Below are 24,230 nucleotides of genomic sequence, written 5' to 3' on the forward strand. Positions count from 1 at the left end.
CGTGCTGGCTAGGGCGAGGGGTCGTGTCTTTTTCTTTCGGTTGGTTTGGGTTGCTTTTCTGCGCTTGTGTTTGTGTTTTTGCGCAGCGCACGGCCTGCTTTCTAGTCTTTCCATGCTTGGTGGATGGCGGAGAATGGGTGCATCTTGGCCATGACGGGTTTGTCTTGCCCGTGTTATTATTGGGCATGGGTGAGAAATCAGAGGAGTTGGACGAGTTTAGGAGTCGGACTAGTTTAGGAGTCAAAATTTTTAAGCTTGAACGAGCCGCTGCGAAGCTAAAATAAAAGCCGAGTGAAAATTTTGTTTATAATTACACTTGTAATTCTTGGTAAACGCAAGTTTAGCTCGAGAGGCATTTGGAAAGTTCGAACAATTTAGGTTAAGAACATCTCAAAAGGTATAACATAGCTCGCTGAATTTTGGCCTAACTACACGAATCTACCGCGCCTCCTCTCTTCCCCCGGAAAAAGCCACTCATCGCACCCATCAGGCCCTGCAGCCCCTTGGCCTCGGTGCCCGGCGCCATGCCGCCGCGGATCCAGCCCGGCAGCTTGGCGCGGATGCGGTCGGTGGCGAAGCGGCGGTCGGCGAGCACGATGGCGGCGTAGTCGCCGCGGTGGCGGATGGCGCGGCCGATGCTCTGGTTGACAGCGCGCATGCACGCGTTCTCGTAAAAGTCGCGCGCTACCTGCTTGGCCTGCGCCACGGCCTGCTCGCGCGTCGGTGGCGCTCCTGCGGGCGCCGCCGCGCCGTTGCCGCCGTTGCCGTTGGTCGCATCCGTGTGCGTTGCCATCAGCCGCGCTACCGTCGACGACTCGATGTACTCGATCCGCGCCTTCCACTCGGCCGACTGCATGTTGGGGTACGGCAGCCCGACGATCACCACGCACCGCCCCAGCCGGTCGGAAAAGTTGATGCCCTCGCTCATCTTGCCTCCCACGACGCTCAGCAGCAGGGCTCCCGCCTGCCGTGGCTTGGGATCTGCTGATGCGGCAGCACTGCTGGGATTCGGAGGCGGAGGGGAGAGTATGGCCTGGGTGTAGCTCTGCAGCACCTCGTCGCTCGAGCTGCCCTTGGTCTCCCGAAACACAAACTTCTTCGCGGTGAGCCGGTCCCACAGCGTCAGTGGCTTTGTGGGGGGGGTGCTGTTCTCTGGCTTGGACGGCAGCTGGGACGGGTCGGCGGCCTGCCACACCGCCACGACTTGGTCGAGATAGCCGTAGCTCGGGAAGAAGACCACTACGCCGTCAGGCACGACGGAGCACATGTTGAGGAGGGCCAGGCCGAGCTGCCGGATCATGGTGCGGTCGCTGCGCTTCTGGAAGCTGAACTCGAAGGCGTCAGGCGCGGCTGCGTTGCTGCTGCTACCCGCTGGTATCGGCATTGTCGACGCCAGCGTCCACACGCAGAGGCTCGAGGATGGTATGACGTGGCCGCAGCTCAGCGTCGTGATCTTCTCTGGGCTAAAAGTGGGAAATAGATGTGCTTTGTAGTCATCAAACGGCGACATGGTCCCGCCAGCGAGAATCACTGCGCGCGCGCTGGATGCGATAGAGGAGAAGGCGTGCGTCGGCGAGAGCAGCAGATAGGAGAGCTTGATGTCTGGCGGGCTTCCTGCGATTTTCTCGTAGAATATCCTGCCTTCGGCACTCAGGTTCGTAAGTGCCGTGAGGAACGAGACTAAGGTGTGGAGTACTGGACTCGAACGGGTACCTTTTTTGGCCGTCGAAGGGTCCTGTTCGCTCTCGGCGTGGCTCATATAACTCTCGATCTTATATGCCAGCTTGGACTCCTGTATGTACCGGATCAGCTTGTACAGGTTGGTCTGGTCTGCGCCGCGGCTCTTTAGGAGCATATTGGGGTCCGCAATCCCTTGATCGACCTGCGTATCCGTCAGTCTTGGTTCATGATGGCCACTTTAGCGGCTTGGGACTCATCGCTGTACCTTTGAGCTCGACGCTCCATCCAGCCACTCACTCAGCGATTCCACCACCCTGCCAACTCGGGCAACCATGACCCGGTTCTCGCCTTTCAGCTTTTTCCCAAACCTCTTCACATACGCACCCAGCATCTGCCTCGCTCTCCTGAGCTCGCTTAGACAGATCTCTGCGGCATATACGTTTGCCACGGCATCCATAATATTGTGAGCCTCGTCAATGATGACAACGTTCCCCTCCAACTTGATGCCGAGTGCATCTCTGGCACTTTTCTGCAGGAGTAGTGGGTAGGGCAGCGTAATGACCTCTGCGCCAGGAATCGCCGTCCGCGAGGCGTAGTATGGGCAGACTTGTATCTGCTTTCCTATCCGGTACATGTCCTCAATGTCGGGGACCATTGCCAAGACGGTATCACGGAACTGGTGGGTCTGCTTCAGGTTGTCGGCATTCGGCATAAAGGCGCATTTTGCGTCTGATTTTGATTGTTGCAGCTCTGTGCAGCGATCATTGATCGCCGAAAGAGATCCAAGCCGGGAGACGGCCGGGTTGATGCACAGCTTTTGCCGTGAGGATAAGGGCAGCTGCTTCACGACCTCATTGCTCTGCCGGTCTCCTTGGCCCCCCTTCGAGAGCAACTCTGATGGAATAGATGGGGGAAACGTTGGTCGCCGCAGCTCCGCGATAAACTGAGTTAGTTGCGAATGTGTCCGAGATGTGTAGTATATCTATTGTCGAGTTAGCCACGTGGCCTAAACAGGTTTCGTGAGGTCGCGACTAGCCTTTATTTCATCTTCTGCCTCGTACTCTTCCTCCTCAATCTTCTTTGCTCCGCCGAGTCCGACTCTGGCCAGCAAGGCTCTCGTCTCCTTGCTCAACTGAGACAACGGGTCGTCATCCGACACACCGTCAGTGGAATCATGCCAGTCATCAATCAGGAACTCGGCTTCTTCATCCAGCGCCTTCCGTTTTCCCTTTGAGGAGGGGCCTTCATCATCGCCGTCGTCCAAACGCTGTCTTTTGCTGGCGCGACCGGCCTTTTCTTCCAAATCCTTTTCTCGAGCTCGCACGCGCTCGAGCTGCGCTTCTCTTTCTTCCCACCGCCTCGCCAGCTCGTCTCGCTTCCGCCGCAGCGTGGCTTCGACCATCCAGTCGGGCTCGCCCTCCATACCTGCCGCCGTCGCTTCGAACGTGGCCTCATACTGCTGTCGCTTGTGGTTGCGCAGCCACGTCAGGGTCGAGCAGATCAGAGAGAGGGATTTCCCCTATGCTCGAGGGAAGAACAGCCTATTGTTAGCACTGCGATACATCTTTACCCACTCCAATGATATCCCCACCCTAGATAAAATATTATGCGCTCGGTGTGAGCAGTGAAAGTGCGATAAGAAAGGACTCACCGTTCCCGTGGGGCTTTCCAAAATCCCCACCTGGCCATTTCCTTTCTCTAGCACATCATACGCGGCCCTCATGAACTGGAGTTGGACATTGTAAGGAGTGAAAGGGTGGTGGAAGTCAAGCGCCTCGACTCGCAAGTCATTGTCAGGATTTGTCGTTGCTGCCGTCATGGCCACTGACGAAGATTGCGACTTTCTAGTTGGGTAACGGGCTAGGATTCGAAGAAAGAAGAAGTAGAGTAGCAGAATAAATCATGACAATTGACGGCGGCAGTTTGAGGTGGCCGTGGAGAGATGTCGCAATTGTTGTCGCAATACCTTGGAGGCGCAAGATCTGGCATCGGCACGGAAAATGAGAATATTCGGCCCCAATTTTGATGGTTTGGGGTCAAGTTCGGACGGAGAGCAAGTCACGTGCTCCCGCGGGATGGGAAAAGGGGCTTCAAGATGCAGGCTGGTTCGGGTCAACAATACATACCTAGATACAGTAACCGGACCGAAGTCTGTAGTGGCAACAAACAGATAAAGCCAGCTCGCGAGCGGGGCTTCTCGTACCTTGGCTGATTGATAAAGACAGGTCCCAATTCCAACGGCAGCCATCCCATGACTCTTCCCCAGTAGCGCGCCCCAACTCCTCCCCAGCAAAGCGCCGCAACTCCACCCCAGGAACGCGCCGCAACAACACCAACCCCTATTTACAGGCTATGATACAGTCAAGGGCCAAACAACAAAAATAAAAAGCGGCTCCGTGTTCATGCTGAGCGGGCCTTCAGGCCATCATGATATCCATCTCCTCTTCTTCCGGCGACACTTCATCCTCTAGCCCCATGCGCAAGAAGTCGTGCGACAACGCTTCCTGGGCACTGATCCGCCGGCTGGGATCCAACTCCATGCATTTGTTGAGGAAGTCGATCGCCAACTTCTCGTCCTTGGACAGGGTCTCACCCGTATCGCTGCGACACGTGCTCCACAAGACGATGCGCTCGAAGCTGAAGCCAAACGTGCCGATCGTAGGGATGGTCGTCTCGAAGGAGCAGCCATGCAGCTGGCCAGCGGCCTTCATGCGCTTCTGCCCAAAGATGGTGGCAATCTCGATCATGGCCTCGACGTCGTCGGCCGAGTTGAAGAAGGGAAAACGACGGGATAATATCGTCAGCAGGATGACGCCCGCGCTCCAGATGTCGAGCTTGGTCGTCTGTTCCGTGCACTTGAACAGCACCTCGGGCGCACGGAAGCCGCGCGTGCCGGCACGGTTGGCTCTGCGAGAGGGGCGCGTGTCTTGCTTCGGATATCCCCCGGCCGGCGCGGTGCTCCCCATGACGGCATTGCGGAGCCGGGTCTTGCGCATGAGCGCATCTTCGTGGCACAGACACGGCTTGCAGTCAAGGCCCTCACGCTCGGCCAAGCCAAAGTCGACGAGCACGCCCCGCTGCGTGAGGGGGTCGTAGAGGAAGTTGGTCGGCTTGATGTCGCGGTGTAGAATGTTGCGAGAATGCACGCTGGCCAGAGCCGAGAAGAGCGACCGGAGATAGATGGACGTGTCGCGGACTGTCATCTTACGGAAGTATTCGCGAAAGTCGGCGTGGCGGAAGTAGGGCAGGATGGCCACCACTTGGTCGGTTTGGCGGAAGGATGTTATGAGGGGGCACACAGAGCTGCAGCCACGGAGATCGTGCAGCAGCTCGAGTTCGTTGAGGATGCGCGTCGGAGAAGAAGTGACGTAGATTTTCTTGATGGCGACGTATTTGGGCTTGCGGCGTCGCTGGAGGTGCTGGCTCGGGTCTTCGGCGGCCAGGCCGAGTGTCGTGGTGGACTGGCTCGTAAAGCTCTTGAGGGGAGGAGGCGTCCATTTCTCGTTCTCCTTCTCGATATCCCACGAGTTATCGAAATGATCGTACTGGAGGTCCTCGGCTTTGTAGACGGTAGAGAAGGTGCCTGCGTGGCAGTTGGTCAGCAGTGCGATTCGCCAGAGCCCGACTGTTCCCACCAACCTTCACCAATGCGCTTGATGAGCCGGTATCGATGGCGGAGGCCGGAGAAAGAGCTTTGCAACTTCTCCATGTCGTGCTGGATATTGACGTCGATCACCGGCTCGTCCTCGGAGCTCTCCGAGTAGTTGGATTCTTGGTCGTCTGCCGGCTCAACTTCCTCCTCGTCGTCTCTATATGTCCCATTCTCCTCCTCGTCGTCTCTGTATGTCCCATTCTCCTCCTCTTTTAGGGCCTCCCCGTGCATTTCGGCGTCATCCATTGCTGCTACATCCTCGTGGATTCGGAACGAATCTGCTCGGCGGCGACGGGCAGCGACCGCGGTGGCCATCTGCGACTAGGACAGGTTGATGCGACGGCTGACGAGCGACAGCGGCAAGGAAAACGAAAGCCACCAAAAGCCAACCCCAACCCGGTTCAAAGGTTATTGGCGGTGCATAAACTCTCGGCAGCACGCAAAGCTTCGCCCGAACCTCTCACGTATCGCGTTGCAGGAGAAGGAAGCCAATTGGCAGGGATTGTCCGCTATTGATGTGGTGTGCCGTTGGTAATCAATTGTTGCGTGGTTGCATGGCAGTTGCGAACCGAGCAGAGGCAGCGGCGATGGAGGGGCAGTGGGCGCACGGGCCATGACGCGGTTCGCAGTGGGTCGAGCAACCCCAAACCAGCCAGCGCGACTGGCGCAAAGTCAACAAACAAAGCCCGCCGTTGCTAGGGTCCCCCACTACAGGGAACGGGAAAGCGCAAACAGGCGCAAAACAAGCGCACCAGCAACGAACGGACCGGCTTTCGTCACAAACCTTCACAAACCCCAGAGACTCCAAATCCACCACGAATTTGGGTTTGCGACAATCATCACAGCGCCTGCAGGCGGCCCACTACCTTTTGCATTCCATTGACAGGATCGCCTCTGCACTTCTCCCTCCCTCTCCCTGTGCTACTGCCTCTCCCTGTGTCACTGCCTACCTCGTCGCCCACTACCGACCGCTGCGGTGTCCTGCAGCGCCCCGCGACGTCGTACCCCGCCGCCCAGGCTCTTGTTGCCCGCCATGGACAACATCACGTTCGACATCAACGATGCCCTCAAGCACTACATGAGCGATCCGGCTAGCATCCCGACGCCCGAGGCTGACGGTGCGCTGGTCGATTGCGAGAACGACCCCGAGTCGCTGACAGACAACGGCATCGTCAACAGCGTCCTCAACCCCATTGTCGACGCTGTTGCTAACAACCTGGATGCCATCACGCGCAGTCACGTCTTCGACTCGTTGCAGTTCCTGTTAAAGTGTGCACCCATTTCCTCTACCCCTCCCTATTCTTCGCAAGATTGTTTATCGCTCGGGGCATTACTACCCACCCCTGTTCGTCCCCTGCGCCCTCGCGATTCTGATGCGCGCCGCTTGCCGCGAGAACCGCTTTCTAAACTGTTCGAACAATCCAGGTACACCTCCTTCCTTTCTGCACATGCGCTGAGCAAGATGTTTGATCTGATCACCTCGGGCCTCGCCGCCGAGGCCGATGCCATCCACCACGACCTCGAATCCGACGAGCAGGAGCTCGTCGCACACCACAAGCAGCTGCTCGAGATTTACGGCTTCCTCCTCCAGTGGACCATTGCAGCCGTCGAAACAAAGGCTGCCGAGAAGTCCTCGGCCACACTGTCCACACGAGGTCGCGGCAAGCCTAAGGGTAAGAAAGATGCGGGCGCGAACAAGGACGGCAGCTGGGACTCGTCGACGCAGCTCGAGACGGCGCTCAACACGATGTGTAAGGTGCTTCGGCTGAAGCTGGGCAAGATCTTTCTGACCACTTCTGAGCGGGACACCTTTATCGGGCTCCTGACGCGACCCGTCTACATGATTCTCGAAAGCGAACAGCGCGTCAAAAATACCAGCATTCGCATGCACACCTTCAAGGTTCTGTGCATCGCTGTCAAGCACCATGGCCATGGATACGGTGGGTGTGGTGCCGTTCTTTTACGTAGGGAAAAAGTTACTAACGCGCATCAGCTGCCCAAATTTCCATCGTCCAGAACCTGACCTATTTCGAACACCTCGCCGAGCCAATGGCCGAGTTTCTCCATATTCTGGCCGAGCAATACGACTACCCCCAGCTGGCCGACGAGATTCTACGAGAACTCAGCAACAGAGAGTTCAATGGCAACGACACCAGGGGGCCGAAGTCCGTCTCAAGCTTCATGGTCAAGCTCTCCGAGTTGGCTCCCAGACTTGTCATTAAGCAGGTCACTCTGCTAGCCAAGCAGCTAGACAGCGAGGTATGTCATGGCTGAACGGCGCAGGTGTTGTCTGGGTGCTAGTTGCTAATTCTGTAGTCGTACACCCTGCGGTCCGCGTTGATTGAAGTTTTCGGCAACATGCTTGCCCACCTCACCAAATCGGACGAGCGCGGCGAGAACCACAAGAGCCAGATGAATGCTTTCTTCGACGTGCTCGAAGAGCGTTTCCTCGACATCAACCCCTACTGCCGGTGCAGAACCATCCAGGTTTATGTCAAGTTGTGCGAACTGGACCAGAAGTTCCCCAAACGTAGGCAGAAGGCTGCCGAACTTGCGTGCCGCAGTCTCGAGGACAAAAGCAGCCACGTGAGAAGGAATGCTGTCAAGCTTCTTGGCACTCTGATCAGGACGCATCCCTTCACCGCGCTGCATGGCGCGCAACTTGCAAGGAAAGACTGGCAGGAGCGTCTCGACAAGGTTGAGGCTGAGCTCAATGCCCTGAAGCCTCCTGTTGATGCTCCCGGACTCGATGGAGACCAGGGAAATACCACGGTCGACCAAGCGCTGCTCGACGATGTTACTCAGATCGAGTCGCCGAGGAAGCAACCTGCCGAGATGACGGACGAGGAAAAGTTAGCAGCCATCCAAAAAGCGCAAGAAGAGGCTGCGACATCAGAAGCCATCGAAAAGCTCACCCTCACCAAACGGTACTACAGCGAGGCGCTGAAGTTCATCGACGTGCTGCACGAGTCTACAGGCATGATCTGCCAACTGCTCGGGTCAAAGAACAAGAGCGAGGTCATCGAAGCCATGGACTACTTTGAGATTGGCGACGCATACAATATCGAGCAGAACAAGCTGGGCATCCGCCGCATGCTCAAGCTGATCTGGACGAAGGGTAACAGTGACGAGGGCAAGGGCGTGCAGACGCACCTCATCGACTGCTACAGACGCCTGTTTTTCGAGGCTCCAGATACGTTCAGCCCGAACGACGCTGCGAACTACATTGCCAGGAACATGATCAGTCTTACCTTTGGGGCCACGCCGGCAGAGCTCACCTCGCTTGAACAGCTGCTGAGCACCATGATGAAAGGCGGCATGATCCCCGATATTGTCATCGCGAAACTTTGGCAGGTGTACGGAGTTCAGAAACGGGAGATTTCGCGGACCCAGAGACGGGGCGCCATCATCGTTCTCGGCATGCTTGCGACGGCAAACCCAGAGATCGTGGTCGGCGAGATGGAGACAATGCTGCGCACCGGGCTCGGCCAGCACGGGCGTGATGATTTGCAGCTGGCCAAGTACACCTGCGTCGCTCTTCGCCGCTTCAATCCCAGTGGTCGCCAGGTCAAAGAGCCGACACTTCAGTTCTCGAGGCTACCAAATGAACACGCTGTTCTGGTAAGGCTGGCGGCGATCACCGAGGTGCCCACTGAGAGCAAGGAGTGGTATGGCGTCGCAGAGCAAGCCATCAACGCTATTTACGCCATCTCCAGACACCCCGATGTTCTCTGCTCTGAGATCATCCGCCGCCGGACCAAGGCTGTGTTTTCGCCGTCGAGCTCTCGCCCCAGCTCTCGTGACTCGGTCAGGCCCGGGTCCAGCCCTGCTGATGAAGAAGAGGGAGGCGACGCAGCCGTCGTCGGACAGTCACAGCAGCCACCGGCAAGTCCGGTGAAGAGACAAAAGAAAGACAATGCCGTCGCCTTGTCGCAGCTGCTCTTTATCGTCGGACACGTCGCCATCAAGCAAATCGTGCACCTCGAGCTGTGCGAGCTCAACTTTAAGCGCCGTAAGCAAGAAAAGGAGAAGAGCGACCAGGCGGCCAAGGAGCGTGCGTCGCTCTCTGCAGCCCCTACGAGCCGCAAATCCTCTGCCCAAGCCAAGGAGAAGCCCAAGGAGGAAGACGAAGGCGACGAGCTTGACCTCATCGGTGGCACGACCGAGGATGACTTTACAGAGGCGATGGCGCACATCCGGGAGCGCGAGCTGCTTTACGGGCCGACTTCCCTTCTTGCCATGTTCGGGCCCATGGTCAGCGAGATATGCGCCAACAACACGACGTACAAGGACCGCGAGCTGCAGCAGGCGGCGACGCTCTGCCTGGCCAAGCTGATGTGCGTGTCGTCCGAGTACTGCGAGGCGCATCTGCCTCTGCTCATCACCATCATGGAGCGCTCGACAGATGCCACCGTGCGTAGCAATGCCGTGATTGCACTTGGCGACATGGCGGTCTGCTTCAACCATCTCATTGACGAGAACACAGACTTCTTGTACCGCCGCCTGGCAGATCCAGAGCCGTCGGTCAAGCGCACGTGCCTCATGACGCTGACTTTCTTGATCCTGGCTGGCCAGGTCAAGGTCAAGGGCCAGCTCGGCGAGATGGCCAAGTGCCTCGAGGACGACGACAAGCGCATCGCCGATCTGGCGCGCATGTTCTTCACTGAGCTCAGCACCAAGGACAATGCCGTCTACAACCACTTTGTCGACATGTTCAGCCTGCTGTTGGCGGACCAGTCGATGGACAACGAGAGCTTCCGCCGCATCGTCAGGTTCCTGCTTGGGTTCGTCGAAAAGGTATGTTTCTGTCTCGGGTATTCCTTTTTCGTGTGGCACACTGACCGACACCAATACAGGACAAGCATGCCAAGCAACTGGCCGAGAAGCTGGCGGCCCGGCTCTCGCGCTGCGACAACGAGCGCGACTGGAACGATGTTGCGTTTGCGCTCGGCCTGCTGCAGCACAAGAACGAAGACATTGCCAAGGTTGTGTCGGAAGGGTTCCGGATGGTGCAGGCGCCCGCGTAATGGAGGGCCTGTGGTTGTTTGTTTTAGCTTGAATATGTGCTGGCTGTCAGGGTGCTTTGGTCTATTGGCGTATGGCGCAGTATCTATACCTCCACTGTTCGACGTTTTTAGCATAATGGCGTGGGATGTTTACTTCTTGCTGGGGGTCGGGATAAGAGACGTCTGGGATATTTTCCCTTTGTATTATTTGAGTAATAATGAGAAGAACTAACGACCATCTCTTTGTATTATTCGAGTAATAATGAGAAGAACTAACGACTATCAGCATGTTGTAGTTAGGGGATAAGGGTGTGTCTATATTATACGTTACTTCCTCTTACAGTACCATGTCTAGAGCTCCGGTAGCTGTGTCCTCCGTCTTGGAGAGCTCGTTTTCCAACTTCTGAGCGTGATCCTAGGTGTCCGGACCTGGGACAAATTTAATTAATTTCCTCTTCGCAACCAGTTACCTTGGGGCCGGCTGAAGTCATCGAGAAATTGTTACGTTCAACGAAGTCAATCAGAGGGTAGAATATGATGTACTGTAGAGGGAAGAAGGGCGGAAATCCCTGCTTGTGGCAGTTATATGCCTGCGTTCTAATCCGTAGCATGCAAGCACTAGGCCGTTGTTGGCGTATATCAACACCCGTAAACGCGCCATTCTAAAGTGGCCCTGTTACGTACCAGAAATCTCCCAAACGGAAAATACGACGGAAAAGATGCCTCCCGGTCTTTCAAACGGTTTGACACCTTTAGAGGTATTCGACTCTAACGGCCGGGCTGGCACATTGAAAGCGCACTGGCTAAATGTATGGCGTGGCCAAATCGGGGTTAGTTAACTTGGATCAGAGTTCTAGATCTGTCAGTGAGAAACTCACGTATGAGCGACCAAAGGCCAGTTAAGCGGGGAGCTAGCTCGTTTCGGTGCTGAGGAGTACTTCTACGATGAAGAGATAAAAGAGTTGAGTAGGTAATTTCAAGAGGCAGCTCAAATTTTCATCCTAAATATATTCGGCGCTGAGGAGTAATAAAGAGATGAAAATCTAGACCTAGATTATTAGGTTCTCAAGAGCGACTTTTCATTCCAACTATCTAGCTCCCTTTCTCAAATGGTATGATAATGAAATGGCGCTCCGCCATTCCCCCTTGACGTAATTATTCAACTGGGAAGTTTAATGCGATCGTGGACCGATTCCCACTGCGATTATCACTACAGTCCCTCTCGCGCAATATTCCGACAGACAAGAACAAAGATCGCAAATTTGATTGCGGCCGGATTTGGGACCCTTCAAACCATGCGATAAGAAGTAGCATCTTATAGAGGGGCATTCTCTTTGCAATGACTGCCTGGTAGGTTACCCAACAAACTACTCACGTTCACGACCAATCCATAGTTGGTTACTGGAGCTAACCCTGTATTCCATAGAAACTCGCCAAAGTCGTGGATACGGGCGTTTCTCACAAGGTAGTCGCAATGGACGGTAAGGGCTCGGAAATCTTTGCCTGTTATTGCCACCATGCTAAGTATTTCTGGGAATTAGGCAAGCACATCTGCTATTGGGGCAGCGCTCTCGAATCGAGCCTAAAAGACAACGAAGATGCACAGCAATAGAAGAATGGGGTGGGGTTGAGGTCCATTCAGGTCCGACTATAAACGAAGGTGCACAGCAATAGAAGAATGGGATGGGGTTGAGGTCCATTCAGATCCGACTATCAACGAAGCTGCACAGCAATGGAAGAAGGGGGTGGGGTTGAGGTCCATTCAGATCCGGCTATCAGAATATGTAAACCGTGGGTTAAGGCATGATTCCAACGCGTTCCAATAAGCAGACGTGAAACAAGCCTCCTTAATTCTTAATATGCATGCATTTTTACCCCTCGCGCTTTGCACCTATCCCGCTTTTAATCGTTTTATCGTAGCATTCTTCCATCAACACCAAAATAAGCCAGACACCACACAGGTCGACAGCCACAGACAGCCGACGAAGCGTTTCCTTTCGTATCTCGACGCCTGGACGTTCGTGCCTCACACAAGCATAGCCACAAAGGATGCCAGACCTAGCCCAACCCATAGGGACCAGATGCCAGCCTCACTGGGTCCCACGGCGGTGGGCGGCGCTGCGTTCTGCTTGGCCAGCGAATTGGGCGAAGTCGGGAAGAGCTTCGAAGTCGACACAATGCTTGCTGCCGCGCCCGTCAGCGCTGCCGGAACCGCCCCGAAGCCACCCGCCGCGCATGCGCTGACGGGGGCGTAGTAGGTGGGGAAATCGGTGCCCGTGGTGCAGAATTTCGTGAAGCAGCTGGTGATTGATGGAACGGCACCCCACAAGTCAGAACTCTGGGCCGATCAAGGGCACGCTTTGGGTCTGGGAAAGGGGGCTCACCTGAACACGGACGTAGCTTGGCTGCACCCGCAAGTAGAATCAAAGCCGGCGACACTGCGAGTCGTGGCCATGCATGGATCGTCACTCGCGTAGTCGCTGATGACGCAAGAGGCGAATTCTCTGGGACCCAATGTTAGCGGCCCGCTGCAGAAATGCCCACCGCTCCAGACGAGAGAGGTCGTACGAGAGGGAAGCAGCGCAGTCGCCGCCTCTGGCCCGAGTGCTCGCGCTGGTAATAATGGCGCTGTCTGTGGCTCGGGGAACCAGCTCCGCGACGGGTGTGACGAGCGCGTCGGCCTGGGCGCGCGCGAGGACCTGGGCACTGGCGAGAGTGGAGAAGGAGAGGAAGGCCAGGATGGCCGTCGAGAAAAGTCGTCCCGCAGGAAGCGATGCAAAGGAAGCCATGGTGGACCTTTTTGCAGAAATGTCGGTAAAGAATGTGTGGTTCAAAATACGAGAAAAAAAATACGAGAAAGTAACGCCGGAACTGAAGGCAAGGACGCGAAATCGAGTCTGAGAGAAAGGACAAGGTAAAAAAGTGAAAGGAAAAAAAACGAAAGGGTTTGTTGGTGATCCACGATTGATTTGTAGCCAAGCCTGTTGGCTGCCTACAGTCAGTCCCAGGGAGGGAAGGTAGGCAAGTGTCAATGCAACCGCAATTTCACTGCTTAGTATGTCGAGGGTGGCTTGCGCGATCCTTCGAGATCCGGATTAACCAATGAGGCTCTTACGCGGAAAGCTTGTGTGCAACGTTGTGACCTTGTGCGACCCTGCTGCTGACCATTCTCGGTCCTCCAATTGCGAAGCTGCCAAGGAATGAATCCACTTCTGTGCTTAGGCAGCCCCTAAAAGCCAAGCAACAGCATATCCGGTTCGATGATCGCAAGGGGTTCTGCAAGGCCGAGAAATAAAAACAGGCTCGGGGTAATCTTCCCGAGCCAAGTCTCGGACAATACGATACGTGAGAATTGGTGAATAAATGCGGCCTTTAGGTAGTACGACGGGGCATGTTTTAACGTGGTCCATTACGGCCACGTCTGGAACCGAGTCCTAGTTTTCAACGTGGCCAACGGAATAGAGGAGGACTTTGAGAAGATCGATACGGATGAGCTCCTGGCCGGCCAGTCGGAAGCGGGTCATGCGTGCGAGGAGGAAGAGTTTTGCTCGAAGTACATTCGGAGCTTGCCTATTAGCGTGATAGAGGCCATTGTAAGGGACTATGTACCTAGATAAAGTTAGTTAAGATATGTGGATAACATACGGGAGACTGTATTTGATACCTATAAACCTTAGTTGCAGTTGCCCTGTTATACAGGCAGCAAGCAGATGTTTTGTCTGCTTATGTAGCGCAACTTTTCCCCCACAAGGTCACAGACCTTACGGTCTCCCTGGCGAAATTGAACATGTATTCGGCGGCTCGCCGTATACGCCATACGCTGTTTAGGAAGGTCCAGAAGGTATTTAGCGTTAGGATTTCGAATTGGCTAAGCTGCGACGCGAAAATGAAGGTCTTAAGGCCGAAATTAAGAATAAGAAAGGCTGTAAGAAGAAAGTGGAATTGAGCCCAAATTCCAAGTTTGCTACGATTGAACACCTGTTTCACGTCTGCTTATATAGAACGCGTTTGGATCATGCCTCAACCCGCGTTTTACATATTATGATAGACTCAATTAGCAGCGAGTAAATCTGGAGAAGTGTAAGAGGGCTACATTTGCCTTGGGGGCCAGAAACAGGTACCATCTCCCCCACCCGATCACCTAGGCTAGGCAATCACTTTTTACACCAAAACACTACAACTTTAAACAGCCATAGGATGGTGAATTGTAAAGCTATTTACAAATAAAACGTGGCAAATGTAACTAATTAGTCGCTCAATCTATGTATTGTACCGGCACTCTAGTTGCACGCCCTGACCTAGTCATTCTTTCAGGTGGAATGTCGTCATCTGCAGCGTCATCCTCATCGTCTTTTTCATCCACCTCTTCTTCTTGCGGCTCTGATTTTGGGCCGCATTTTGAGCCTCAACTTGAGGCTCTGCGGGAGCCTCGCCACCCAGTAGTATGGTAGCCAAAGTCATGAACCGGTTATTCAGGTTTGGAATTTTCCTCCTTTTCTTTAGCTTCAAGCGTTCCAGTTCGACCTCTAGGGTTTCGATTCGTGCCTGCTTCAAAACCAACTTGGCTTGAAGCCCGTCAACTACTCGGGCGGCCTTAACACGGGGATGTCAGGGACTTCAGGAAGGGCCGGGGGTTCTGGGATCTTTTTTCTATCTTATTGAATCTATGGATAATTATTACAAACCACTCGACTGTTAGGGTCGTCTGTCTGTAAGGGAGCACGGGCTCCACAGGATGCTGGGGTTGGTAATTATGAAGATAGAACAAAGGGCAAGCTCCTATCGCACGGGTAATACAGTCAAATTGGAATGCCACTCAAAGTGTATGAGTGTAGTGAATGTGTATTGCTTGCTTGCAGAACCAAGCAAGAACTATCTAAGACCGTGGGTACGGTCATCGTATATATCTATCTGTAGAACTAATAAAAATGGTCGCAGGGTCCCGGCCCCCGTGCCCGGGACGCGGGACCTGAAAGAAAGGTCCCGTGTCCCGCGAACGGGAAACGGGACACCTCTTATTGGCTGTTAACCAGGCCCGGTCCTATGTCCCGCGCTAGAGGCGTGGGACACTCCTGATTGGCCGAGATTGACTCAGCAGGACCTACCGAGGTGCATCCCTTCAGGGATCCGTAACACCGGATTAAGCAATTTGCCGTCTATACTAATGTATTCGATTGTAGTAGACTAGCCACGGCCCTGGTTACTTTTGAGGTATGTTTTTCTGGTCTCTGAACTCCTTAAGACTAAAGAGTCAAGCCCTATATAGAATTAGCCGCAGAAAACATTACGGAGACTCTTTTCTTACCAAAGCCCGCTATAATGCTGGCCTTATCGACGTTAAAAGTGAGCTTAGGCCTAACCCAGCCGTATTCTTTCTCCCTAATGTCAAAATACCAGTTGACGGCTTTGGGAGTGAAGCCATTGAACCGAGCGGCTTTTATTCTCTTGCCTATTTTGGCTTTTATCTCGGGATTACGAGCTTTGAAGCCCTCAGTCCACTTTTTCCCTAGGACTTCTTTATCTCCCTTTTTTATAAGTAGTGTTCTGACAATATTACATTCTTGCGAATGGCTAGGGGCATAGCCGAGGCTCTCTTGATGAAGGATCTATTGAATGAGCCGCTTTCCTTCTTCAGCCGTAAGGCGACGATGCGGCTGATCAGCCTCATCTTTAGGGGGTATTCCTTTGAGTCTGTCGTTTAGTGTTGTGTACGGTATACTATGTTTTTGAGCAGATTTTCGAATCGAAAGCTTATTATCTATGACATTAAGGTATGTATTAAGCATATCGTCTTCGGTATAGGTAGACATGGTGGGGGTACAACACAATACATACTCAGAGGTAGGGAGGAAAGAAGTCAAGAAAGCTAAAAGGACGCTAACTTGGAATTAATTTGCGACGGTGTAGCGTAGAAAGTAAGGTTTCTGGGCTAAAACATCTACACTAATGTGACGGCGTTTAGCAACACCCACTACCGCTGCACCACACCTTCCAAAAGGATGCGAGAATTACAAGCCGTCAGGCTGCAATTCTATAGTGGGTTATAGTATGGTCACGCACCCGTAGGGCCTCAGCGCCTACCGCCGTGCCGTGACAACTAATATCAGATTGCATGCAATTACCTAACGAAATATACATTTCACTTGTGAATGGCTTTACAATTAACCATTCTACGGTTGTTCAAAGATGTGGTGTTTTGGTGTAAAAAGTGATCGCAGCGACTTAGCCCCCTGGGTAATTAGAGATAATACGACCATCAGAGAGAAATCGTTAAATTCTAACCCAATCTCGGATAGCTATTCTACATGCAGTTCAAGCCTCATACCGCATATATTTTTACTTAGGCTGCGGCTTAAGTTACTCCCCCCTAACAACTGTATAAAGAGGTGAGGTGGCTGTCCTGCCGGAGGGTCGACTTTCCAGCGAATGAAACATGATAGTGGGATCTGAATGGACCTCAACCCCACCCTATTCTTCTGTTCCTGTGCAGCTTCGTTGCTTTTTGGGCTCAATAATTAGAATATATTTTGGATGAAAATTTGAGCTCCTTGAAATTACCCACTCAGCCCTTTTATCTCTTCATCGTAGAAGCACTCCTCGGCACGGAAACGAGCCAGCTCCCCGCTTAACTGGCCTTTGGCCACTCACCCGTGAGTTTTTCCCTGACAGATCCAGAACTCTGTGATCTATCCGTCTCCAAATTTCATTTTTTGTTTGCTGGCTCGTTATTGAGGCCTGAAACTTTCCAAGCGCTGTAAAAGAAATATGCTAAGTCATTGGATGGTTATATTAGATCGTCACTTGAAGAAAATACTCCAGGATTTAACAGAACTACGTTGCGTTGCATGCAATTCCAAATCCAGCCAGGAATTCCATACTCGCGAAACAGATCTACTCCAAAAAATGACAATGGCGGGATCGTTCCGACTCTTCGCTAATCAATGATGAAGCACCATAGCGGAGGGAATATCAGTAATGACCAAGCTAACGACCTCTAGTTTGCTAATATGTCCTCTATTCAGTTAGTAACGTAGTCCTTCACGATAGTTTCCACTAGAGAAGAAGGTATACTCGGGAGATACTTTGTGCAGACGCCTTCCTCTGAGCACGTGTGTTATTCCTCCAGCTGTCCCGCCAGCAGCTCGTCAATATCAATTCCTTCGTACTCGTGTGTAGTCTTGCCGATGTCTTGAAACGAGTTACTATCCCATGTGTGGCCATTGCGGAGAATACTAAATGAATATTGGGCATTTTGTGGCTTGAACTCCTATTCGTCGGTGCATCATCTGTGATTCTCACAGCGCCGTTGATTGCTTGCTTTGGTCTCCAAAACTTAAAATCTCCTTCAGTATGTCCATCTGAGATGGCCACTAGTTGCGGTCCGTTGCTACTTTTGTTCGTTGTTAGCAACTTGCGTGAAGTTTGGACTCTGTCTAGACAGACGTGTGCCAAGTCTCTGAGCTTAGCCTGATTAGAATTACCAAAACTTCGGTTTGCGAGGCATCTTTGCAATCCAGTCTTTAGAAGATCCGCTGATGAAAATGCGAAGATTGCGAGCCGGGATTGACTGTATCTCGACGTAAATAGCGTGCACGTGAGTATCGAGTCAATTGGAATCCATTCAGCATTGCTCTGTCCCCCAAGGCTTCGATCTCTACACTCAAACGCCACATAGTTTAACTCGTCTAAAGGAATCTCCTGACTGAGGAAGGCGTCGAGAACCTGAAGAATTTCTGCTACTTTCTCGCCGTCATTGCCATTGTACTCAATGAAAAATCGAGCAAGGCGCATGATAGCGGACCGAGAATCTCGACATAGACGACCAGGCTCCAAGAAGTCTTCGGTGTTGTATTGATAGGGAAGAAGAACTCGACCAGCAGGATCTATGCCGTGCCCTAGGAGTGTCGAGGCCATTTTGCCGAAGCATGAAAGATGTTCACGCTCAGAAGACCAATCGATATCAAAAAGTTCGTCGACCACGCAGCTCAGCAGGTATGTCCCATAGAAGGATGCCGCCTGCGATGGCCCAATTTGAAGAAGAGAATGCAATATATCTGGAATTGGAGCGGTTATGAGTGCCCAAATAAAGTCTAGCTTGGTTGACATGGTTGATGAAACTAGGGGAGACCGGAAAACTGGGAAGCAGCCACGCTTAAAAGTCTGAAAGCCTCGCCAAACAAGATCCTTGAACTCGCGAGAGTCCATACGAATGGCGTGCTTTCCTAGGGATGCGAGATCCTGGAGCCAGGCCGGGGCAACAATAGGATATATGGGTTTGTGAGATCTGTCAACTGTTCTTAGGACAAACATGCGCGAAATTACCAACTCCAAGTGGGTAAACCGGTATGCGTAATGGCCTTCGGTAACGGAATTGTCATAACTGAGTATCTGGCTGCCTTCTGGCGTGGTGACTAGAAAGTCAAAGGCGGTTCGGTGAATGAAGCGGACGAATAATTTGTGGAAGTGAAGCAATGCGTCATATTGAGTCGGGCTCTCCGCAAAGACGTTGAACTGACCATTTGGCAGGCATTCCAACAGTCCGGCGCACCGTGTTTCGACGTAGTTAATAACCTTGTTGCATTCTCTTACAAGGTAGCTGGGGTCTGGGTCATTAAATAGCCTTTCAACTGACGGTTCCATAACAAGCACTATTTCGAGTACGCTAATGTTTGAGCGTTCAATGGGTCGAAAGAAGTCCCTATTCGTTGACTGAATAATCAAGTTGAGGAGCTTTGCTGCCTTGGCTTGGTAGACTTTGGCATCTTCGCCTAGTCGGTTCCACATATCGTTGAAGAGGTTGTGCAAGTCACCGGGATATGTGCCAAGTCTTTGATAGAGGTCGTTTATGGAGTCTTGATTGGTAAGTCCCTTTTGGAGACTCCTTACAACGACTCGGACCCAAAGAAATACCCCTTCAGCTTTGCTACAGAGAGCGTCGATGAACTCGCGGTGCCGAGAGGATATATTTTCCGAATTGGACGTGGAGGTAAAGTAGGGCCGTAAAGTCGACGTGACATAGCGGCGGATGTCGTTTCTCGTGAGATCCTGGACTCGCAGCTTGCGGTATTGATCCAATCTCTCCTGCAAAGCCCGTTCTGGACGACTGGACACAGAACTTCATATTCTGGACTCTCTCCAGCGCTGAAAGAAAGCCGAGGAGTTTCGGACAACCATCCGCATCAGCAATCTCGTCAAGCCCATCAATGAAGATGCATATCGATTTGCTTGGCAGAGATATTGTGTGAAAGAGAGCTTTCTCGAGTTCATGTTCGGACTAATCTGTGTCGGAGTCCTTTTGGCCGGCTTCTGGGAATGACGATAGATACGAACTGGCAAGAGAATCGTCTTCCGAGAGGAGTTGGTGCAGCAATGAACAGAGCAACCCCTTGAAACTCTTCTGCATTGACTGGCCAGCACTCCAAAAGAAATGCGAGATTATTCTGGAATTGGGATTCCAGCCCTCAAGAGCCGCAATGGTGTGGGGATGCTTGATAAAGAATGCCATCAAGGTGCTTTTCCCTGACCCAGGCTTGCCGGAAATCTAGTATATATTGTCATCAGATTTGATCCAGTCCGTAAAGCTGTTCCAGCGGGTTTTTTTTTGATCATCAACGTCGGTTTTGTCCTGTGTCATGTTAGCTCTCCGCGATGTCACGATGATTTGGGGTTGCTCAGAGCCGCTAACGTTCTGGCCAGGGAAAGTCCATTCAAATGTGTCTTTGTGGTGCTGAGAGATTGAGTTCCGTCGCTCTTTCATACCGGGATACTTGATGCTCCCGAGAAGTCGTCTTCGTTCCTGGTCGATTCGAACCTGGAAGAACTCTAATTTAACTTGGCTCCTAATAGCTTCTAAAAGTGCGGATATCTCTGTCATGCCATCGGAATAGCGGAGAATGAAATTCTTCAGTGAATTGTTGAGGACGTGAAACTCGTCTCTGGCGCGGAGAGCGTTTGCTTCTGTGACAGTGCTTCGGGTGATGCGTCAGCTTATACAACAGCGAGAGACTAGCAAGAAGCAAAAACCAACCACATTTTCTGCAGAAACCCCGAATCAAGCGTTCTTTGATATCTTCGCATATCATTTTCGAGTCTTTTGAATCGAAGCTTCTTGAATAAGCCCAATTTCAATGCTGAGCAAATTGACGCAAAGATGTTCCCTTTGCTCTTGTTGTTCACTGACTTGTCGATTTCTGCAATGAGTTTCTTCGATGACGCCAGACAAGCGTCGGCGATGCCTCGGAGCTCGCGTTCCGCATTGTTTTCTGGGTTCGGATTATTGGCCAGAAGCGTCTGTAGATTCCCCACGAGGGCGGCCGTGGCGGCAGCACTGGGGCCAAGACTTGGGTCGGCTTCTCCATCCTTGAAAAGGCGCCTCACTAATGAAAAGGTTTCGAGGCTCGCCTGGACTAGCTGTAAAACGTTACAGAAAACCCCAAGCACGGCAAAAGCTTCCATCTTTGTCACTCTAGGATCACTCTTGGAAGTAAAAAAGGTGTTTAAACGCTTCAGGAAATGCCACGGGCTGCTGGTCGGGGGTTGGGAAGGTTAAGGCAACTTCTCTCGCAAGCACATGGCAAGTCCCTCGTTGCCCTGCAATGGCAATGGTTGTACATGTACAAATATGCACTGCCACGCAAACAGCGACTGAGCCCCGATCTAAGATGCAGCTGATATCAGAAGGCCCATAATCGATGTCCCACCGAGGAGAACATGCCGTGATACAAAAATGAGGCAACTGCGTAGCCACTATTTAGGTGCGCCCAGGAGGGGAATCTCGTATTCGGGCTACTGTAGGACATGTATAACACCCATACAAAGTGCCTATCTAGAGCGCGGCAGATTGCGGCCTGCGTGTCGTTGTCGAGCAGCCCCGGGCAGAAACTGGAGTCGGCGGCGAGGTGGCGGGACCAGTTGTTGCGCGTCCATAAGCGGGCGAGCGAGCGCGCTCTGTCGTCCCTGTCCTGATGCGTGTCCTCGTCTGCCCCGTTATCTTCTTCATGCCCGTCTTGGCTCTGACTCTGGCCTCCTTCTCATCCTGAGGATCTGCCGCCGGGAAGGGGTATGCAGAACGGGGCGGTCAAGTTCAGTTCGCACTCGTGCATGTGCGAGCCAAACCACCTGGCATCCACGACCAGGCAGTCATCAATGTTCGCTTCGCCATGATTGTGATTATGGACTCTGAAGATGTGCGCGTGGGGATGCCCTGTTCCACGCGCGACAAGTAGCATCCGTGTGGCCTCCCGTTCGAGCTCTCCGCCGATCTGTAGCTCCCAAGCAGTGATGTTGGCCGACTCCATCTTGGCAGGCGACGAGAGATGTGGTGGGCTGGGGTAGTGGGTTATGTTCCTACAAGCAGCGAGTTAGCTGGGAGAGCTGTGTGGCTGAGTAGCGAGGAATACGAGAAAGCTGTGTCGGTTCGAGAGGATGAATGAATGGCTGTGGGAGTTGGACCGCGGATATTCTCCAGTGGCTCCAAAGATATTGAAAGTGACTTCAAGTAAGGTGGGCTCGGAAAAGCCGCGTGATTTGATGTGTTTTCATTCGTGAGATCCCCTATTTTGGACGACTCTTGTCTTGGAAGATATGGCCGGGGCCATCGTGGGAGTCTCGGGGCTGGAGAGGGGTCGTCTTCGGCGGGGCGACGGAGGCTACGAAGTTTAGCTGCATACGTGCTGTCAACGATATTTTGATCCAGTCTCAGTGATCGTCGCCGCCGCGGGGATGGAGGAGGAGCGGTTGATACGGGTGTCGGGATGCCGGGTCCGCCCAAGCCAAATGCCGCATCAAAGCTAAAAAAGCAAAAGGACCTGCAGTTTGAGAAGCATCGCCTTGGTTCCATTGCAGCTACCAGTCCCAGCACCCGGCACACCGAGCAGCAAAGAATGGCCAGCTGTGGGGAATAGGCCAAGGCACGTTGTGCCTAAACTGTCCTTGGAACATGACAAAGGGGTGCAGGGCGTTGCGACGGGCATATTTGGGACAAGAGAAGACATAATTGGCGAGAAACGAACCTCTGGAGTGAGCACGATTTGCTAAGAAAATTGGATGTGGAGGGGCGCTAGAAATAATTTGTAAGTAGAAGGGCGCTAGAAACAATTTGTAAGTAGAAGACGACGGAGTTTGTAGAAGGAAGTAGCGGGGCAAATATTATCCCAGGTATGTGGCAGAGATTAATTAGATTGCGAGAGACCGACCCAAAAGCCCCGAATTCTCTTTTTTTCTCAAGAAGTCAGACGGAAATTATGGCTTTCATGCCTAGTTTACTGTCGAGATTCTGGTCAAAGAAGGCAGGAGCCTCTGGGAGATTAATTGCCCAACCCTAGTAAAGAGGCGACCAACTAAGCAGATGGTGAGGGCACTCTAAAAACCTACTTTCACCTTAGGAAAATTAGATGCCTGTCGAAACCTCTTTGAGGATTTATCTGATCTCTTGTCGAGGGGAGGGTGTTGCGGGACTTGGCACTAGCTGGTAGGGGCATGGAACATACCAGATTGGCTGTGGCCTTTTGTAGCGGAAAGCGTGGTGAAGGTAACTAATCTTCTACCTACCGCTGCAAATGAAGACGAGCTCAGCCCTCATAAAGTCTTTGCAACCGCCACCGGCCTTCCTGTTGAAGCCCGGAAACCGTACATTCAGCACCTACAGAGCTACTGTTGCATGACTTACAGCTAGTCTACATGAAGCCGAGCTGGAGAAGCCCGCGCACGGGGTCCCGTCCACACATTTAGCACGGGGCTCTGCCTCCCAAAGAGTTAGCTAGCCAATGCAAATCACACGATGTCTCCCCAACAAATGGGGTGTGTGGAAGATTTGGGGGGCGCCACAATCAAAAGATTTCAGATCCGCTTTTTTGTTAATTCTAGGACAAACGCCCGAGATTAGATAGTCCGGGCACATCACCCGTACATCTAATATCATGATACAGGCCTGTGATTTCCGTGTTGAGTGAGAAAATACTGCACGGGGAGCTGATACAGTCCCCTCCCTGGGATGCAGATATAACAACACACACGGTAGGCAATTTGAGCGCGGCAGGCCTTTATGCGCTGGGATTACTCTCGACGCGCTGTGCGAGCCGGATGGCTTCGTCATCTTCAAAATGCCCAGACCATTCTAGCATCGGCGGCAAGGTGCCCTCTTTGCGGCCTGATGGAAGGGGATGGATCAGAACCGCACAGACGCCAGTACAGTTAATGGCGCGCCTCGCATCGCTGAATTCGTCGGCCCCCTGATGCTCATTGGAATCGACGCCCATATTCCCTCCCAAGCGGCGACGATTGAGACACAGTCAACCCGAGTCTCTTTGCCAAACCTGGTTTGACCCCCACTTCTCCCCAGCAGCCTCTCCCTTGTAGAATTCACGCTCGAAGGTCAACAAAGCCCCTAACCCCTCTACTCTCTACCTAGGTAGCAAAGCAGAGGCCAGCCAAACTGTGCTCGGCAGACCACTCCTTCAGGACGCAGGTTCAGAGGAAGCGTTCAATCTTCTCCAAGACGGGCACCAAACTTGCGTCGCCAACCATTTAGAGTGCCGAAGGCTATTCTCCCCGCTAGACATGCCGGCCTCGGACGAGGTGCCGAGGCTTCCTGGCCGGGTTCTTGATGTCGGGCCTCCGGACGGATCTGCCGAGCCGCGGCTGTACATATCTGATCCATCCTCCTCGGCCGCGTACGCCGCACTGAGCCACTGCTGGGGGAAGACGCAAATTCTCACCACCAGGAGGGGCAATATTGACCATCACCGCGAGCATGTCCCATTTTCCGCCCTCTCGCGAACGTTTCAGGACGCTGTAATCATCACGCGGAGACTGGGCCTCCGCTACCTGTGGATCGACAGTCTCTGCATCGTCTAGGACCATGTCGCTGACTGGCAGCGAGAGTCGACGAAGAT

The 24,230-nt window shown here is 53.0% G+C and overlaps 7 protein-coding genes across 7 annotated transcripts; 2 read left to right on the forward strand and 5 right to left on the reverse strand.

Moving 5' to 3' along the window:
• Positions 1–391: 391 nt before the first annotated feature.
• B0T26DRAFT_833962 (DNA repair helicase) lies at positions 392–3,740 on the reverse strand. Its single transcript, XM_060447498.1, has 4 exons — positions 3,332–3,740; positions 2,693–3,199; positions 1,946–2,662; positions 392–1,882 (listed from the first exon to the last, which is right to left on the reverse strand). Exons 1-4 carry the CDS (start codon positions 3,497–3,499, stop codon positions 425–427), a joined length of 2,850 nt encoding a protein of 949 aa, XP_060295370.1. The 5' UTR covers positions 3,500–3,740; the 3' UTR covers positions 392–424.
• B0T26DRAFT_719409 (kinase-like domain-containing protein) lies at positions 3,741–5,874 on the reverse strand. The gene is made up of 2 exons (XM_060442420.1): positions 5,320–5,874; positions 3,741–5,263 (listed from the first exon to the last, which is right to left on the reverse strand). Exons 1-2 carry the CDS (start codon positions 5,645–5,647, stop codon positions 4,098–4,100), a joined length of 1,494 nt encoding a protein of 497 aa, XP_060295371.1. The 5' UTR covers positions 5,648–5,874; the 3' UTR covers positions 3,741–4,097.
• Positions 5,875–6,107: 233 nt separating this feature from the next.
• B0T26DRAFT_719411 (condensin-like protein) lies at positions 6,108–10,622 on the forward strand. Its single transcript, XM_060442421.1, has 5 exons — positions 6,108–6,601; positions 6,758–7,272; positions 7,326–7,591; positions 7,649–10,129; positions 10,189–10,622. The coding sequence occupies exons 1-5, from the start codon at positions 6,366–6,368 to the stop codon at positions 10,357–10,359; spliced, it is 3,669 nt and encodes a 1,222-aa protein (XP_060295372.1). The 5' UTR covers positions 6,108–6,365; the 3' UTR covers positions 10,360–10,622.
• Positions 10,623–11,962: 1,340 nt separating this feature from the next.
• Positions 11,963–13,340, reverse strand: B0T26DRAFT_719412 (uncharacterized protein). Its single transcript, XM_060442422.1, has 3 exons — positions 12,907–13,340; positions 12,723–12,842; positions 11,963–12,638 (listed from the first exon to the last, which is right to left on the reverse strand). The coding sequence occupies exons 1-3, from the start codon at positions 13,125–13,127 to the stop codon at positions 12,365–12,367; spliced, it is 615 nt and encodes a 204-aa protein (XP_060295373.1). The 5' UTR covers positions 13,128–13,340; the 3' UTR covers positions 11,963–12,364.
• Positions 13,341–19,047: 5,707 nt separating this feature from the next.
• B0T26DRAFT_618072 (uncharacterized protein) lies at positions 19,048–19,440 on the reverse strand (the record flags this gene model as incomplete). Its single annotated transcript, XM_060436019.1, has 1 exon — positions 19,048–19,440. A coding segment is annotated over one exon (393 nt), but the record flags the coding sequence as incomplete, so codon positions are not given.
• Positions 19,441–19,879: 439 nt separating this feature from the next.
• B0T26DRAFT_874029 (uncharacterized protein) lies at positions 19,880–21,887 on the reverse strand (the record flags this gene model as incomplete). Its single annotated transcript, XM_060448022.1, has 5 exons — positions 21,433–21,887; positions 21,153–21,294; positions 20,519–20,748; positions 20,024–20,306; positions 19,880–19,963 (listed from the first exon to the last, which is right to left on the reverse strand). Exons 1-5 carry the CDS (start codon positions 21,633–21,635, stop codon positions 19,880–19,882), a joined length of 942 nt encoding a protein of 313 aa, XP_060295375.1. The 5' UTR covers positions 21,636–21,887.
• A 1,894-nt stretch (positions 21,888–23,781) lies between these two features.
• On the forward strand, positions 23,782–24,192 carry B0T26DRAFT_651353 (uncharacterized protein; the record flags this gene model as incomplete). Its single annotated transcript, XM_060438269.1, has 1 exon — positions 23,782–24,192. A coding segment is annotated over one exon (411 nt), but the record flags the coding sequence as incomplete, so codon positions are not given.
• Between the last annotated feature and the right edge of the window lie 38 nt (positions 24,193–24,230).

The sequence above is a fragment of the Lasiosphaeria miniovina genome (assembly GCF_030549165.1).
Source record: "Lasiosphaeria miniovina strain SMH2392-1A chromosome Unknown B0T26scaffold_5, whole genome shotgun sequence".
NCBI classification, from domain to species: domain Eukaryota; kingdom Fungi; phylum Ascomycota; class Sordariomycetes; order Sordariales; family Lasiosphaeriaceae; genus Lasiosphaeria; species Lasiosphaeria miniovina.